This window comes from Cyprinodon variegatus, unplaced genomic scaffold (genome assembly GCF_000732505.1).
Source record: "Cyprinodon variegatus isolate N-32 unplaced genomic scaffold, C_variegatus-1.0 Scaffold90, whole genome shotgun sequence".
Classification (NCBI taxonomy): domain Eukaryota; kingdom Metazoa; phylum Chordata; class Actinopteri; order Cyprinodontiformes; family Cyprinodontidae; genus Cyprinodon; species Cyprinodon variegatus.
Genome location: NW_015150543.1, coordinates 1474280 through 1492413, shown reverse-complemented (window position 1 = coordinate 1492413; position 18134 = coordinate 1474280). Strand labels below are relative to the sequence as shown.

The following is an 18134-nucleotide window of genomic DNA, read 5'->3' as shown; positions in this document are numbered from 1 at the left end:
TCACCTTTGACCCGTGTGCTGGCCCTGGTGGATGATGTAGATTTGATGGTGCTTTGCATTGATTGACTCTTTCTTCTCAGTTCTCCTGTGGGTGTTTTTGTTGTCAAGTTTATTTAGCTGCTCCTGGAATCCTGAATACTAATTCAGGGATCATAAGCAGATGTGGGCGGATCAATGATCAGGGTTGTCGATGGATCACTACAGAGTGGCTGATTGTCACTCAGAGATGCAAAGCCAATAAAGCCTCTCGGCTGCACAAAATTAAAAGCACAGTCCCACTATAGGCTTTAGGTTTCTTTATACCTGGAAGCATGTCCATTCATTTAGTCTTCAGCTTTACTGAAATGCAGTGTTGAAAAGTATGCATTCTCTATACACATTTATTCTGTTTTTTTTTGTTTGTTTTCTTTATTTATTGTCGTGGCTGCATGTTTCAGACCATCAAGCTAATTTTAGCAGATGATAAAGATGACCGGAGTAAATACAGTAATGGGTTTCCAAATCCATCTATTTAGGAAAATAAAAAGCTTATCCATCATCAGTCTACAGAAAAATTTTGGCTGTCATCATAGAGGTTTGGTTTTAGGACAGGCCTTTGTTTTTTTGATGATCAGCAGTTGTTTTTGCATTGGAGCTCTCCTGCAGATGCAGTTCCTGTCCATTCTGTTTCTTCTTGTTGGAGTCAGATTTTTTTCTTACCTCCTAGATGAGTCATTTTGGTAATATTGTTATGCTAGCCCCTCCTGGATTGTGCCCCGTTGTTTTTTTTCCATTCTCATTATGATTAAGTGAAGCCTAAAACCCTTAGTTATTGCTTTTCAGCCTTTCCCAGAGTCTTTAATTATTAATTCTTATCATCTGAATTTCTCCAAACCAGAGCATTGGATGATTCCTTGCCTTTTAACATCTTTTAACCGAGCTACCCCTGGTAGACCAGTTCTATTTAAGCTGTGTATTGATTCCACAGGTCTGGTAGTAATCAGGCTTCGGTGTGACTGGTTAAACTTAACAAAGAAATGCAGATAATCACAGTTAATTTACCTAGAGCGCAACTGTGATTACTCAATGATAAGGACAACAGGATTGTTTTGCGTGCTTTTAATCATCATTTCTTTCCTTCTCCTTGTGACTCCCCATATGTCGTTTGGTTCCCATCACTCATTTTGCTTCTTCCACCGAAAGGTAATGCAGCCAGATTACACATCTGTTTGGATGTCATTGGCCTTGAGAACTGGGGCTAGTGGGACTCCGGGAGGGAATGTGAGCCTCGTAATGTCCGGAGACGAAGCAATGGCAGGAGTGAAAGCTAGACAGCGAACCAAAGAGAGGAGAATGACAGGCACTAATGCACCTATTTGTCATATCTGTCAGGGTGTTGTTTAATGCTAATCTAATCAAAGGCAGAATCTCAGTGATTGCACCGCTGCACAGCTCATGCCTCGCTTCCCCCTTTTGGTTCATAGCCCAAGCTATTCCTTCCTTTTCCCCAAAGCTCCCAGCCACACACACCCACGCACACACACACACCCACACACACGCTGAGGCTTTTTAAGTGAGGCGGCCGGGGATTGGCCAGTGCAGTGTTGATTGCTTCAATAAATCATCCAACCAAATTCTCTCACAGCTAATGCAAATGTAATTTTATTGTTGTGTAAAGGGGGTAAGGAGGGGGGGAGAAAGGTGGGAATGATCTGCTGCTTCCCACCAGGGAAAAGAGGGAAACAGGGACAGACTTTGCTCCAGGCTAAATTACAACGTATAATTATTTGTGTGTTTGTTCTCTCTGTGAGCCGGTGAGAGTGAGCCCATACCATGATTGATGGTGTTATTTAGTGAAGTTTCTTGGGCCCTCCGGCACAGGAAATACTCAATTCTCACACAGGAAGTGCCTCTGTAGCCATCTTGTGACTTTTTCCCTACCTTTCTGCTGAATGAGGAAGATGGAGAGGACTTTGATTTTTTATTTTTTTTTCACTTCCTCCTCTCTACCTTACCACCCCCATACACCCTCTTCAGAGACGCGATCACGATACAATCTCTTGGAAATTTTAATTAATTTCCCAACCTCGGAGATGGAGTGAAGCCGGGGTGAGGGGTCAAGAGGCTGGGGACTGCAGAGCAGTTTTTAATCAGAGATCTTATGAAAGTTACATTGGCAGCCACATCAGCTTGGCATTGAGGAAGGGATAGTAAACTGCTGTTTGATAGTGCTTCAAATTGAGGCCAGTACAACAACGTTCCCAATTAAAGGGCCATTTTGATCAGACATTAACTGTTGGGGTGGCCTGCTGCCTTGTTCTCATCTGTAATATTGATCCTGCTAGACTCCTGAATACACAAAGTGAGGATTAATGATCTGAAACTGTACTTCTTATGGGGTAGTATATAAAAAGAAAGCATTATTCTTTGTCTACAATTCAGATTGAGTTTAATTTGAAGCCCAGATCATACTTCACCTCTTTGGTTTCTTAATTGTCCCTAAAATGCCAAAAAGGTTTGAAATTCTAAAATCTGTCTGAAGTTTGACATTCTCAGTTTGAAACCAATCGGATGTTGGATATTTCAGGTAGGGCCTCATCTAGTCCAAACTGTAGATTCACATTTTTTCCAAAGATTATTAACAAATATATTAGTATGAATGTTATTTTAAGTAGACTAAGATAAATCAGTTTGTTTGGCTTCATGGAAACATGCTTGCATCCTTACAGCAGCTGTCATTAGATGCTGTTTTTGGACGAAATTTGAATGCCTGTTTTTCAGCGTTTGCTTGAAAATAAAAGATGGTCATTATTTTGTAAATGAGCCATAATTCTGCTATGATTCTATGAGAAGAGCGTTTTTACTTTGACATCAATGTGAAGAACTGCATCAATCCAGGTCAGTTTGGTTCAAGCGGTTTAAAAATCGATATACTTCAGGGTGAAGAGTTATACAGTTGGATGATATTGGTAAAGTCAAACATGTCAAATCAATGTTTGCTCATCATGTATTGTATATTTGGCTACGTGTTAAGATTTGCAACATATCACCTGAGATTCCCAACTGTACAATAAGGACAAACTAATTGTAGGGAACATGAATCGGTGGATGATTATGCTTCCTGCGATCTGAAATTCCTGCGATCTGAAATTCCTGCGATCTGAAATTCCTGTGATCTGAAATTCCTGTGTAGCTGTTCATGTTTAATAGAATTAAGACAAAATAGTCTCTGACATACTTTGGTAGGGAAGTAGAACTATTTACCCAAATTTAACCTGCAGGTTACCAACGCATTCAGAAATGAGAAAACTGTATGATCTTGATTGTCAGTTGATTGGTACATCACAATAAGAAATTATTTTTGTCTTCTAAGTCCTGTTCAAAAAACAGAAAACATCCTGACATCCAGCTAAAGTGCACACATAAGGAATAAAGGTAAAATACTCATAGATATACTGTCTAAGAAAATGTATAAGGTACCCTATAATTTTAATTTAAAATTACACTGTGTGATTTGTATGTCGAAAGGAATACATCTTAGAGCTATTGTAGGTTTTTGCAGTAAAGAACATTTCTGTTTTCTTTTAGCCACAACAAATAATTAGCTTGCTTTTAAAGAAACATTCTCCCCGTCTCTTGGTCCTCGTGTTTGGAGCTTCTCTTAATGTCATCTTTATGGCAACTATCCTGTTTCCCCGGTGCACTGCGGGACCTGCTTCTGCACAGTACATGCGATTAATCAGTAATACAGTGGGACAAGAGAGAGGAGTTCCACTGCTGCCATCTCTCTAGAGTTTTGAGAAATTATCTCATTGGATACCGGATGGTGTTAGATGTGTAGTGGCCCATAAATCTTCTCAGTAGCCGCATTTGTGTCCTGTAGATCAGCCATTATTGTCCGGCCCCTGTGTCAGCCCATCCATCCTTCGGCCATTTATCAGAGATGCATCCCGTATACGGTATGGAAGGAAAAGAGACGGTCAGGGAGAGCTGAGTATGCTGATGGTTTTCATGCAAGAACCTTCTTTTTGATAGTTTGACAAAACGAAGACTAAAAAAACATTTCCTCAATATTTACTTCCTTTGAATCTTAATTTCCTTATCTAGGAACTCCTTTCTTTAACATTTTTGTCACAGAGGACTGTTATTAAAAACATTTTAAGTTTTTTTTCTCAAATAAAATTGCATTGTTTATAAACAACTGGGTTAAAAACCTGGGTTGAAATAAATGGACTTTAAAATGACAGAGGACCCTGTAAGAAATGATTTATAAAACTAGTTTGGTGATTTTTTTGTCCTGTAAATTTACGATTGTTAAACATCAATGCAACCTAACTTGATTGATATTTAGGGCCTAGCCTCCTAACTTGTTATCTCCCTTTAGAATGGATCATATTACTGATCTACTAGGCCTGGGAAACTATTAATTTAACCATTTCACTTTATTAGTACCAACTTCATTGGTTTTCGTCTGGAATTTGTGAAACACACCAACACAAAGAAATTCACATTTGTAAAGCAGAACAGAATAATATTTTGTTTTCTATACAAATAAATGTAGAAATTTTCAAGTCCCTCTGAGTCAGTACTTTGTAGGAGCAACTTAAACAACACCGACGATTGCAAATCTGTTTAAGCATGTCTCTACTAGTTACGTACATTCTTGTTTTAATTTGGGGCTGGACTTTGACCCAGCTGTCCTACACAGATGAACTCGTTTCAGTCCAATCCAAGGGTGTCCTCTATATATATATATATATAAAAAAATATATATAAAAAAAAAAATAAATAAAAATAAAATATATATATATATATATATATGTATGGGAGGTAAACGTGCAGCAAAAAACCTTGGAGGAATTGATTTGTCCATCCATTCTTCGTTTCCTTAGGCTGACAATCTACCATGTCCCTGCTTAATATTCCTAAAATATAATGCCTTTGTTACAGTGCCGCAGCATTGTTAAGAATTGTTAATTGTCTGCAGGGCATAGAATTTTGTGGGTAGGCGGAGGTCTTCTGTTTTGGTTTATTCTGACCAGAGCGTCATCCTACAACTGTTTGCAGTGTAATAGTGTTTTCTGGGCGACAACATTTACATGCAAAGTCTATCAAGTAGAGTCGAGAGGACCTTTAGTGACTGATCATGTAGATAATAGTTTAATTGTAATCTAGTAATATCTGTATTAACCCACCTGAACCATTGGCTGCCAGAATCTTATACTACCAGACAGATTCACCAAACTTAACCTGTTTAACAGATGAACAACTCTCCATCCTAGCCAGCAGGCAGATAGACATCGACTTCCCCAAACACTTGGCTTCTTCTGACCCTTGACCCACTGACCTTCAGGTTATAGAAGAAGACGGTGATGAAGTAAAGAGCATTTAAGCCTTGAGGCCCCCCCATGGTTTAGTAACAAGTTGGGAGTGCTCATCAGTGCCTCCCAAAACAATCGATAACATGAGAACAAAACTCTGAGTAAGTCTAGGTTAGCTGTATGATGGAAGGTTTTTTTTTTAAACTGTTTTTTTTTTTATTGTTCTATTATAAAAAAGTAAAATGATGGTGTAGTTAGTCATAATATAGTGGATATTTTTCTTGTATAATTGCACTGTTAAGGACCATGTTGATTAAACACTTGAAAAAGATGAGCTGTGAGGAAACTATTTAGGGGTGTGATGAAACTGAACTACAGGAATTCTTTGTCATTTTCCTCTCAGTCAGACCAACTTCCCACTGTGCCGTTAAGCAGGCCCACAGGGTTCACGATCAGTAAAAATCAAAGAGCCGTTTTCCCCTCATCTCCCTGTTCGCCCCCGCCCCATATTTTGCTCCCATGCCCCCTTTACAGCTGCGCCACGCGGCTCTCCTTCCCACACCATTGCTCTGTAACACTGCATATTCTTTGAAAATATACTCTCCACTGAGACGCAGAGAAAACACGGCTAACACCAACTGGCACTTAGTCCTGAAGACTCCCCGCCGTGTGCAACTATGCAGCCGCAGAGGGGGCGATGGGGAGGTGTTGTGTTGGAGGAGCTAGAGGGTCAAGGGGGCTTCCTGACAGGAAGCAAAGTCTAGCTGAGAGGAGAAAATCAGACAGGAGACTCCTAAAAATATTGAGTGGCTTTTAATTTGGCTCCCAGTTGGCTTTCCTGCAAGCCTGCTTCAAGTGGCACGAATGACTGGTTATTTATACGCAACATATAATCGTGTTTGAACCAAACGAGTTTCCCTGATAGAGACCTCTCCTCTTGACAGGCACCGTTAATGTAATGTTTTCTTACCCGACAGCCCCGCAGTCATAAGACTTTGGAATGTATTTTAAGTTTTATTTTTTTCCCTCGCCTTTCTCTGTCCACTGATTAAAGAAAAGAAATAAACAGAAAAAGGAAAAAATAAATCAAGCCTTGGTGTTTTTTTACAGATCTATGGTGCAAATTAAAACATTTTCATGTTGAGAATTGACTAGAAATCTTTCTAATGATTTAAAAAGAGTAACAGAAAATAAAGCCAGGTATATAGGAATGGTAAAATAAACAAAGGGAAGAATAAAAGCACTAAGGAATATCATTGTGAAAAACTCTACAAGGAAAAAAGTAATAGACAACTAACAAATGGATAGTGATAGATTAAGGAATGGAATAATAGAACACTGAACAAGAGAAAGACAGAAAACTGAACAAAAGTAATTGAATAATAAGCAAGGGATGAAGAAAACTGAACAAAAGTAATTGAATAATAAGCAAGGGACAAAGAAAATTAAACAATAAAATAGAAAATTCAACAAGGTGTAGTGTAGTTAAAAAAATAGACACCAGAATGCAATTTTAATTTGTTACTGCTGTCATTATTAATTGTTAAATATTGGGGGAAGTTGAAAAGCTGCTACACCCAGTAAGAAAAATCTCAGGTAACACTGACTTAATAAAACTTTCTGCTGTGAGGCAACACAATGTTGATTGTCTGTGAAAGTCTAAAAGATTTATAAATCAATTTAAAAAATAAAAAGAAACAGTTCAGTAGTTTAGTTAAACTAAGTCTAGCATGTGTGTGAGTTTTTCCTTATCTCCTTTCTAAGCAAACAAACCTGTTAGCACTGCTAGACTCGCTGAATTAATATTAACACGCTGTAATTGAGACCAAAATTAGTAATACCCCCATTAGATTTAAAGTAATCTCTTTATTTTGAAAATGTTGCTTTCTTCTTATAGTATAAATCCAGTCTAAAACACTTTCTCTTACTGAGAAATATAGCAAAAACAAAGTATGAAACACAGAAATGTAAAAATATAATTCAAACAGGATGCATTAGTTTAATCAGAATGTTGCTGTTTGGAACCAGACTATTGTCAAGTTGTAGGCTATGATAAATGGTAAAAAGCAAAAATGAAATAAACAATTCAAAAGATGTTGAAACATTCAGGAAACTGATCTCAAATTAGGAATTATAATTATAAGAATGAAAGATTTTTATTTTTTATTTTGTCATCTATGCTGAGATGCCTGTGTAATTTCCAGAAAAAATGATAAAGATCTAATAAAATTTATTCTGGACATAACTGTATATTCTCCATCACAGATAAGCAAGTAAGGCTAAAAAAAACAAAAAATAAAAGCAATGTTCAGTGATCCATTCAGATGACATGCTGCCACTGAAGCTCATTGCTAACTTTAGCTGGTTGCTTTATGCAGTCCTCCTTTAGGCAATGTTTCTTTGATTCGCCGCCATTTGGTGTAGCTACGTACATTGTTGGGCCTTAAAAATGACAATTCCATTATTTTTTTTGGACTAGGTGATGTCTGTTAATCCTCAGCTATTTTTGAAACCATAACACTTTCATTTATTTTTTTCACACACACCATTATAATCCACCGCCATAAAACTAAATTATCACCACATAAGAAATGCCTTGTACAAACTGAAACGGTTCTGCACGGAATCACTTTTTTTATTCAACTCTTCTCGCATTCTTTTGGTTTGTGTGTTTGGGATATGGAAGCTTTAGGTCCTGTCCTTCTAGCCTTTGATGGTTTCGTACTGACAGTGTGAGTCCATGAAGCTCTCGGAGACCCGGCTGTGTAAATATTTGCACATCAGTAAATATTCCCTTCAGTTGTGAATTTGAGCACGCAAACACCAACACGACTGTCTGTTTTCATTCAAGCACATGAACACGGACATGTGGCTTGTTCAGAGGAGGCTCTGGTGGTGTTATTCACACACAGTTACTTTATACAATACTTCTGAGCTTCCGTATTAATCAAAGAAGCAAAAGGAAGAATGTATTTATGATGAAAGGTGTGATTCTGTCTCTTTCTTCATTCCTATAGGTCTTTAAAGTCCCTGCTGTTTATTAAACGTTTTCAGGAAACATAAAGATACAATCCAAAACGCTAAGGTCTTTAAGAACTTGAAGTACTTTAAAGAGCAAGAGTCTAGCAGTAGCCATGTAAATCTACTGGATTTCAGGCGTAGTTCTCACCATTTTCCATTCTGCCTCCACTTCATTGTCACATTTAACTTAAGGATTTATGCTCTTGTCGTCCCGTCCAAAGCTGCACTCCCGTAGACTTTCAAATCAACAAATACTTGTGATTATGAGTGATGCCACTGAAAAGCACAGCTGACTTATTTGTTATTTCGGGGAGAGCTGGGACATATCTTCCCCTGGCTTTGGAAAATGTTTTCCTTGTGTTGTGGCGAAGCCGATGTTTGAAAGGCGATTTTGCTCGGGAGGTCTGTGTTTTCTCACCAGTGCAAGTGGTATATTTAGATGTTGATTATGGATAATCAGCTGTAATGACGGAAGTGCGTGGCATGAGTGTTTAGCCTCAATGCCATCATCATGGAACGCAGACCAAACAGAGCTGTCGTATTGACTTCAGATTTAAATGGCCATTTACACGAACAGTCAAATTTTCAGTCATACACATCGCCACATGCAGAAAAAATGAAAAGAAAGCACAAACATTACCCACAGGAGCTTTTTTAAACATCTGTAAAATTTCTGTCAGGATCAAGGAGAAGCACACTCCCTGCTCCTATCTTGTGTTTGAAGGTCAGGTTAAAGGTGAGAGGTCACAAATGGCTGCTTGTATCCTCTCATCAGGAGCTCTTCGGTCACGGCCTCTATCGCGGCCATAAAAGCTGCAACAATTGCTGACCAGGCCAGCCAAAATCCAATATCCTATCATCGACCTGTCCCCGCTTGGTTTTTGTCGACAGGAGATGTCCCTCAGATCAGAGTCATTGCTTTTTTTTTTTAATTCAGCTGGAGGAGACGTTCTTCAGCCCATAATGACACCATTAGTCTTGCTATCACCTTTACCAGCCTCCCCAAAATGCCAATGACCTTTCTGCTTTCCTTCAAAGCAAATTTAGAGCTAATCCTGTCATTTTTGTACTTTCTTTGCTGGAGGTTAACAGTGTCTGCTTACTAAAAATTGTATATTTTTTAATCATTCTACCTATAGTTGGCATTTTCCTCCAACTGGAAATTGGCAGATCAAACACTACTATTTTTTTTTAAGTACATTGATGTTAAAAATGTTTGTGCATCTATAAAATACATCTACTGACAAAAAAATAAAAATAAATTGATTGGGAAAAATCACATAAAAGAAATACAATGCTTTGCAAAAATATTCGTACCCATTGAACCTTTTCACATTTTAGACCTAACTGCTTTCAGAACCACCGTAATTAGAAAATGGATTCCATCTGTCTAATTTCTTCTAAATCCAGCTGTGCTGTGAAGACCTTTAGAGGTTTGTCAGAGAACCATACTGGCCGAAATCATGAAGACCACTGAACACATGAAAATCATTGTGTAAGAGCAATTTTCTAAGCTCACTTTGAACTTTTCACATATTATTGACTGCATACAGAGGAGGTAATCCGTTATATGATTCAGGTGTGTTGGACAAACAAGGAGTCTAAAAGCTGCTTAAAGAATCTTATCTGGTAGTCAACAGATCTAGGGTTTATTGTGGAGTGGCCTAAAAAGAAAAAGTAGGGAACAAAGCAAAATGTAGAAAATCAACTTCAATTCACATTTTGAACAACATCTTAAGCAAAAATAAGAACACAGGTTGAAACATATTGCTTAGTACTTTAGGGATAGATATATTTTTCTATCATTCAACTTACTTTTTAATTATACCACCAATTTATTACATTGCCATCTCAAAGCCCTTTACTGAGTCAGTTCAGTCAAAATCATCCTAACAGATTGATTAAAAATAATAAAAAATCTCTATAAACCGAGTAGATGGTATGGACTCGCATGTAGCACAGTGGAAAGGAAACTCCTTTTTAACAGGTAGAAACCTCCAGCAGAACCAGTCACTGTGTAAAAGGCTATCTGCCACCACTGAGCAGAGCATTAATGAAGATTATCAGATCTAAACAGAAACGAAGCAGCACCAAAGCAAGAGGCAATATGCGTACAGGCACACAGTAAGGAAAAAAACTTTTTTGGGAAATGAAAATAAAAACAAGACTACACAAGATGGAAAAGGTAGCTGTTGAAAAAGTATACTCAGTTTAAAGAATTATGCAGCTGAGTAGGAAGATGGGGAAAAAGGATGGGAATAGATATAGATGGATACTGAACGAAAACCTTGTAAACTGTGACAAACGGGGGGCAGAGTTTAACCAGTTTGCCAATGAACATTAAAGTGAAAATGTAACGGTCAATTTATGAGATTGTGTTTTACTATTATCAATAATTGATATGATACTAATGTGAGATATGAAAATGTATAAAAAAAAACAACTTTGTGTTTCTTTATATATTTTTTGGTAAGGGCGATGCCATTTTTACTCTAAGCAGTTGGTTGGCTCTGTATCAGCCAGTGTAATACATTGGTAATATAGCTATACCTCACAACCGTAAAACACTTAAGAAAGTTACTATGATGGACGATGAAGGTGAGAGGACGCTCAAAGGTCCAAATCAAATTGCTTATGCTTTAGAATAATTAATTGCATTACCGGTCACTCCAATGTTTCTACTTGGAGGTCCTTTAGGGGCAGCATGACCACCTCCAAAATGTCCACCTCTTGGCACAGCGATCTAAATGTAGAACACTGGCAATAAACAACTTGCTGCGCAGTACGTGATCCAGCCGTGAACAGCAGCTACAACAGGTAGCATTGTCGACTCGCCTCACCCTAAACACATGTACCAGTGTCAGATTTTTCTACCGTAGAACATCCAGATAGCTTTATCTATCTACAACCTTTGACATGCTATCAGTCTGCGCATTTCCACAAGGTAGGGCAGATCATCTGGTAGCACGAATCGTCAGGCTCCACAGCTGCCTGTTCTCTTCTTTCCTTGGCAGGAGTCACACGCTGAATGAGCTCTGAAGCCTAAGCAATGTGATTTAGACCTTTCAGGGTCCTTTTAGCTTCGTCTTTCATCAAACCAAATTGTGTTGTAGACTTTAGAGGTATCGCTGGTATTACCAATGTATTTAGCTGGTAGCTACGTAACTAACAAAACGCTGTGATGTCACCACTTGGAATACTGCAACATAGTGGTTGGCTTACCAAATAATTAGAAAACAATTCTACATCTTTTTCTTTTAAATTTATATATTTTTTGATTGTAAATGTAGTCATTAAGAATAGTGAGACACAATCTCGTAAATTTAGTTTAAGAGCTGCAATAGTATGGTTTAGGTTAAAGTGAATGGTAAACTGTTAAACTTGATGTAAACTCTGTGGAGGAACAGCCTTTTTGAACTACAGGATTAACTAATTCAAAGCCTGTATGGAGGCTCCCAAAAGCTTCTCAACAATTTGCAACTTGAAAGGTTTTTTGTCCAAGGATAAATGGCCAAAAATTTTAGTCTGTTTGCAAAGCTGTTAGTGTCCTGCAGCTGCAGGCTTAGCAAAACAAAGTTTTAGAAACGGTCAAGTCTGAGGGTCTGAGTAAAAATACTTTGATTTTGTTTTATAAGAAAGTGAAAAGCTCCAGCCTTCCACATTGCAGTTATGTACTTCATTGTGTTGGTATTTTAGATCAATTCACTTAAAACATTAACATTTAGGGAGGTAAGGAAACAATGGGAGAATGCTGTAAATCCTTTACTGCGGCAGAATTTTCTGACCTCTGGCATATAAACTGCTCTGATGGACTGTGTGATATATTTATTTTATCCTGGCTTTGTTATATTTGAATGTTGAGTAAAAATACGAGAATTTTATTAAACAGTCTTTCGGAGGAGCTTTGTGTTCCGACCTAAACTCACCCTGATCGATGCATCTGTACAATATGTCCACCGATTACAACTTTATTTACAGCCTTCCTTCCATCTGTGTTTATTTGAAAGCCAGCTCACCAAATCTGGCCTGGTGTAAAGTAACCCCTCTCCCACAGACGTACACTCATGGTTAATATCCCTCAACTGCTCTCCATGCTTCTGCTAAAGCCCCACGGCTGCTCTCACACGCTTCCTCCACCAAAGCGTCTGCCAGTCCTCCACGCCGGTACCCTGTCTCCCGTCTCCCAAGCCCAGACTTCTATTCCCCCTGTGCCCTCTTTATTTGGAAAGTATTGTAAACACGGTCAATGCCAATATGGCCCTGCAGGACAAAAAGCGGTTCTGAATCGAGGTTAAGTGTAATGTTTTCTGTGGGACGTGCAGTCGCTTACAGAGTGATGGTGAGCAGAACGTTTGGAAAAATGGTTCCCTTGGCTTGGAGTGTTGATTGCTTTTGATGGCTCTGTACTTGTGCTGAGTAGAGGAAAGCAATAGGTTTGTTTTTAAAATGCGTCACACATGTACAAATATGTTTGGATGGGTATAAGAAAATTCTCATAAATGGATCTTTCCTTCCTCTGTGTAGCGCTGATATGCTGCTCCCTGTGGGATCTCTAGGTTTACTGAAAAGCTAGTCTCTGCATAAACAATCGGTTTCCTCTATCAGCTCTGGAGATGACAGCTAAGTTTCAATCAGTCATTCTTGTATACATTGTTTCCTTCAGTGTTTTTTCTTACATGTTTTTTTGAAACTTTGATTATATTTCTGTGAAATCTTTAGGTTTTCAGAAGAATTTGTTTTTTTTTTCATAGCAGCATTTTTAGTGATTGTTATTTTGTGATTTGCAAAATATTTGAGCTTGGAGACAAAAACTGCAAAGCCACATATTTCCTTCTGTCCCCTGAGAGGAAGAGGGGGAAAGTGCTTTGAGGTTCAGACAGGACCCATGACCTTGTTGCTTTATTATTCTTTAGACGCTTGCATTGAAGGTGTTGAAATATTGAACAGAACACGAAAGCGACGGTGACTGCCATGTTTCCTCTTTTTTTTTGTCCCCATCCAAGCTGAGGATTCAGTCGCGCTTGGCTGTGGTGGGATTGTTTAGACTGACACCTTGAACCATAACGTTAGTCAGAGAAATTTGTGAGTTTACTTTCTGATAAATGTGCTTTCAGCACGTCTCTCGCTCCCTCTCTTTGGCATGCTTACTGATGTCCATGCATTTGGTGATTTAAACACTTGGTACTCTGTTTTTAGATTTATGATTCTGACTTGGGGTGGGATAAGACAAATCAGTGATTTTTTTTTACATCATGAGGTTCTCTCCTTGAACTGTGTGTTTAATGGCTTCTTTCCAGTGTCATACTGAGAGTTCTTGCTTCCTGAGAATTTTGAATTATTAAAATTCTACTAGCTTTATCTCTACTTTCTTTGCTTTCATTACTATAATATATATTTTTTATACTTCAGTACATTTAAGTACATTTTTTTATACTTCAGTAAAAAAAAATTTTCCAAATACAGCACGTTTTCTTCAACCTGTATTTCTGACCTCTCGCATTTAAACTAAACTCACATTGATTTTTTTGCTTCATCTTGAATTTAGGCTAAGTTAGCTGCTGTGTTGTTTTCGTCAACAATGACGATAAAGAAATCATTTCGTTGATGCTTGTATAGGCTAATATGAATTGTAAAAAAAAAAAAAGGATTTTAGCTAATAAGACCATTAACTCTTAAGTTATTTATACCCCTGGCAGGAGTAACTTTAATCTAGACAACATATGTCTTCTGACTGGTGGTAATATTATTGTTTTGTAGCAGCTCAGCTTGTCATGACTTTAAGAGTCATTTGGAGAATCTGTGGGAAGAGCTAAAAAATAATGTAAGAGCAATGAGACCTTTGGTCCTCTAGGTCGGGGCTCTCAAACCCCCATCCTCAAGATCTATTCTCCTGCAGGTTTTAGATGAATGTCTGCTCCAACACAGCTGAATAAAATGACTGAAGTACCTCTTCAGCATGCCATTAACTTTGGCAAAGGCCCAGGAACAAGCAATTCTTTCGATTCAGCTGTGTTGGACCAGAAATGCATCTAAAACCTGCAGCCAAATATATCTTGAGGACCAGAGTATGAGAATCCTCCTCCAGATCCTCCCCATTAAATCATCAAAATAACAAAGTAAACGGCAAAAAACTGCTCTGCTATTTGCCCTTTTTCTAATGAAATATAATTCAGCTATAAGTTTGAATGAAAATATTTCCACATCTCAATCTTTGAGGGCTTTGAATTATTTCAGGTCATTTCTTCCCTAAATGCAGAAGAAAGCAGTAGTTTTAGAAGTCTCATAACATCTTTTGTTTACGGTTATGAAATGGAAGTAGAAGAGGGACGAAGTACACTGCTTCTACACGTTAACATTTCTTTTTTCTACACTGTAGGAACATTAAGCATTGAATATTAAACGGGTATTAAAATGAAAGCTGGTATCTTATAATGCAAAGAAATCTGCAGGTAAACAGGGTGAGGCTGTACATGCTGTGACCCTGACCACCATGAAATCTACGTCTATAGCTGAGATTCTCCTGCTTTTACAGGACCATGGTGATGGAGCCAAAGCCATATTTTAGAAGTGCCCTTTACCTTTGGTTTTAATGCACATTTTAATCCAGTGACACAGACTTCTCTCTTCGAGAGTCATGAGAACAGAATAATTTGGCCTTTTTTTCATTAGCCATTTTATTCCTGGTACTTATTTACCCTTGGTTGTCTTGCAGGAATGGCAGAACTCCATCCAGAAGAATGCTGGCCTGGCCTTTATCGAGCTGGTCAACGAAGGCAGGTAGGTTGAACAGAGCATTCAGCTCTCTATTTGCAGCAGAACGTCATTATCTTAAGTTCTTCATGGTTTATGGAGATCACATGACGGTCCTCCAAGGGCCCCAAAGATCTCCTGGGCTTGCCTGTGATGGTGTGACTTTTCTGGGCTGTGGGCAAAAATCTATGATCTGATAGAGCAGTTTTAGAGTGAGAGTGAGGATGGAGAACCTGTGAGTTCAAGGCTCCATTCAATACCTGCTCATCCCACAGGGATTTGGGAAACGGAGAGAGGTTAGGCAGAAGGTGACAGGAGCTCTGATTGCTGGTTCCTCTGTGACACCAGGGGAAATCACTCTTGATTTTCCCACCGTCCATCTGTCAGTTCATGTCCCCTTCTCAGCCTTTATCTATTTGTAATAATTTCTTCTGTCTAAATGTCTTTTGTCTCCAGATTCAAGATTTTTTTTTTTTTAAAGAAGTAACCATCATTCCCTCTCCATTTCCTGCTCTGTCTACAGACTTCTTATCAGTTCCTGATTCCCAATGGCCCTCTTTCTCCCACTGAGCCATATATTTGCAATCGGCAGATCCTAATCCTTCTTTAATTTAACTAGATTAACAGGACAGGCCATTGACATGGACAGGAAAGGAGTTTGAATTTACTTGAAGGGGTTTGCTGTTATCCCATCTTGGATAGTAATTACTGGTCACAGTTGCTTCTCTTAAAAGTGAGAGTCCAAAGCAGATCAGACCTTTATTTATCCCTTTAAAAAAAAAATCATTGATTTGATTATGTTTTATAAAATTCTTTATAAGCTGTTTAACATTAAAAGTTGCTTTCAGTCTGCTATTAAAATCTCAGCCTCAGGCTAAACAATTTCAGAAAGAACGTATTTTATATGATGTTTTTCTATGTAATTGTGAAAGTTTTATTGTCACAATTAAGTTATTAATTTCAAATAGGTTTTTAGTATGCACAGCAGAAAAAATTATGTTTTCTTTTTGTTCATGTTGATTACACATTTACATTTTAGAATAAGTTCAGATTTTCTCCTTCAAAAATAACTTTATCAATCATTTTCTGTTAAAATTATACTTTACAGGCTATATACCAATAAAATCTTAAAGATCCCCACAGATAACCAAGCCTTGGATCAGCCCAATATTCAGACTCGCTTTTAAATCATTAGGTTTTGATTCATAGTGTGGCCCCTAATGTGAACCCCTGGGAGTTAGAAAAGGCTTCATGTTTTTTTTTTTGCAAACAACAGACACCAAGTAAGAAACCACAATGCCTAAAGGTCAGAACAGAAACCCAGCTCTCACAGCGCTCAGTCTTCACTTTCATCTAATAGAAAATCAAGACATGTAATTAGGAGCATGATATTAGCTTTCCAATCATAAATGCAAAAGTTAAATAGTCTAGGCAAACTTAATCTACTCTTTAAATGTTAAGAGACACTTTGATGAGTACTGAGGAGAGGAGTTAAAGAATAAATTGCCATCCTACCAGCTTTATGGTGTGCTCCAACATGTAACCATTTTTTAAAGCACTTTAAAACAGCAGTAGACTATATTTCGTAACGAATCTGTTTATCTTTCGAGTAGTTTTCTGGTATCTTTTGAAGGTCAGCCCAGCTTCACACAGTAACCACATGTGCAAGCATTGTCAGGACATCATAAAGAAGGTCAGTTGTTGTGTTATTGATAGTGAGGCCAAGTACTGCCACGCGGGTTATGGAGGTGAAGGGGCCCGGTGCCTCTACTCCCCTGCTGCACTGTGCTGAAACAGCAGGCTTAGGTTACAGTTGTCCTCCAGCCTCTGAACTCCATTCCCTCCTCCAGCCTGCCCCTCTGCTCTCCTCCCTGTCCTTCATTCTGTTATTGTTCCACTTTGCTCAGCTCTGACCTGTGGAAAGTTTTCTTTGACCTGCACACTAACATGCATGAACATCACATGCGTGTTTCATCAACATTGATAAGGGGAGGGAGGTAGAGTACATGTGTTCGGACACGGCAGAGATCCCCCCTCTTGTCAGATGTGTATCATTAACAAATCAATTAGCACCTGCTTACTGGGACAAATCTGGTTTGCTTTTGTTTCCAAATTAGATTTTCTGCCCTTTCTGCATGGTTCTTTATGAACATTTTACGGATGTTTCATGGCTGCTTTTTCAAGCCAATTTAAGTATATGAACCTGTTGTAAATATTCTCTAGCCCATGTGTTTTTCCTCAGTAACTCTCCTTATTGACATCCTTATTTTGCTTTCTATACATTAAGGAAATTAAATGTACTTTCACAGTTTAACTTATGACCATTTGCTCCCTTCTTCAGGCTTCTGAGTCACACAATGAAGGACCACCTGGTTCGTGTTGCAAATGAGGCAGAGTTTATCCTGAGCAGACAAAGGGCTGAAGATATTCACAAGCATGCAGAATTTGAGGTGAGATTTGTGATGGATACCTGTGTATGGATTTATACCTTGATTCACCACTGATGGTGGTCAGACGGCCTTGTGATTTCAGTGCAAATCAGCATTGCTTCTGTCGGGTTGCCCCAGGGCAGCTGTGGCTACAGTGTGGCTTGCCGCCATCAGTGTGAATGTATGCATCAATGGCTGAATGATGTGTGAAAAGTTTTGTAAGCCTCTCACTGGAAAATGAGCTTTATAAGTGCAGGTCGTTCAGCCTTTTAGATCATTTCGGTAGAATAATCTATTCAGATGTTGCAAAACATAAGAACATTTTTGGAGCTTGTTATATATTTTATGTTGAATATTATTTGATGAACCAAGAAATAATAGAACATACATGTAAAGTGAAAGGACATTACAAACTCTTTGGAGTAATTGTCAAATACGAAGTTGAAAACTTTGGTCTGCAATAGAACGTTTCAGTGCAATGATGGTATTATGGGGGGATGTCTAAACCTAAAGTATTTTCCTTCTTCTGTTTATAAGCAGAGCTGGTATAGTATAGTACCTCTAAATGCACTAAAGAAAGAACTGCACTGCTTTTACATATTTTTACTCCAATAAAAGTAACCATCCCTGATAT

General features: G+C 38.3%; 1 protein-coding gene across 9 annotated transcripts in view; it reads left to right on the top strand.

Annotated features, from left to right (window-relative positions):
• Window positions 1-18134, top strand: part of lrba (LPS-responsive vesicle trafficking, beach and anchor containing) — a 243521-nt gene that overhangs the window by 91671 nt on the left and 133716 nt on the right. For all 9 annotated transcript variants that reach the window (XM_015373646.1, XM_015373651.1, XM_015373653.1 and 6 more), the window contains exons 34-35: window positions 15034-15098; window positions 17413-17521. In XM_015373646.1, the coding sequence (XP_015229132.1) occupies window positions 15034-15098; window positions 17413-17521 (174 nt within the window). The remainder of the gene's footprint in view (window positions 1-15033; window positions 15099-17412; window positions 17522-18134) is intronic.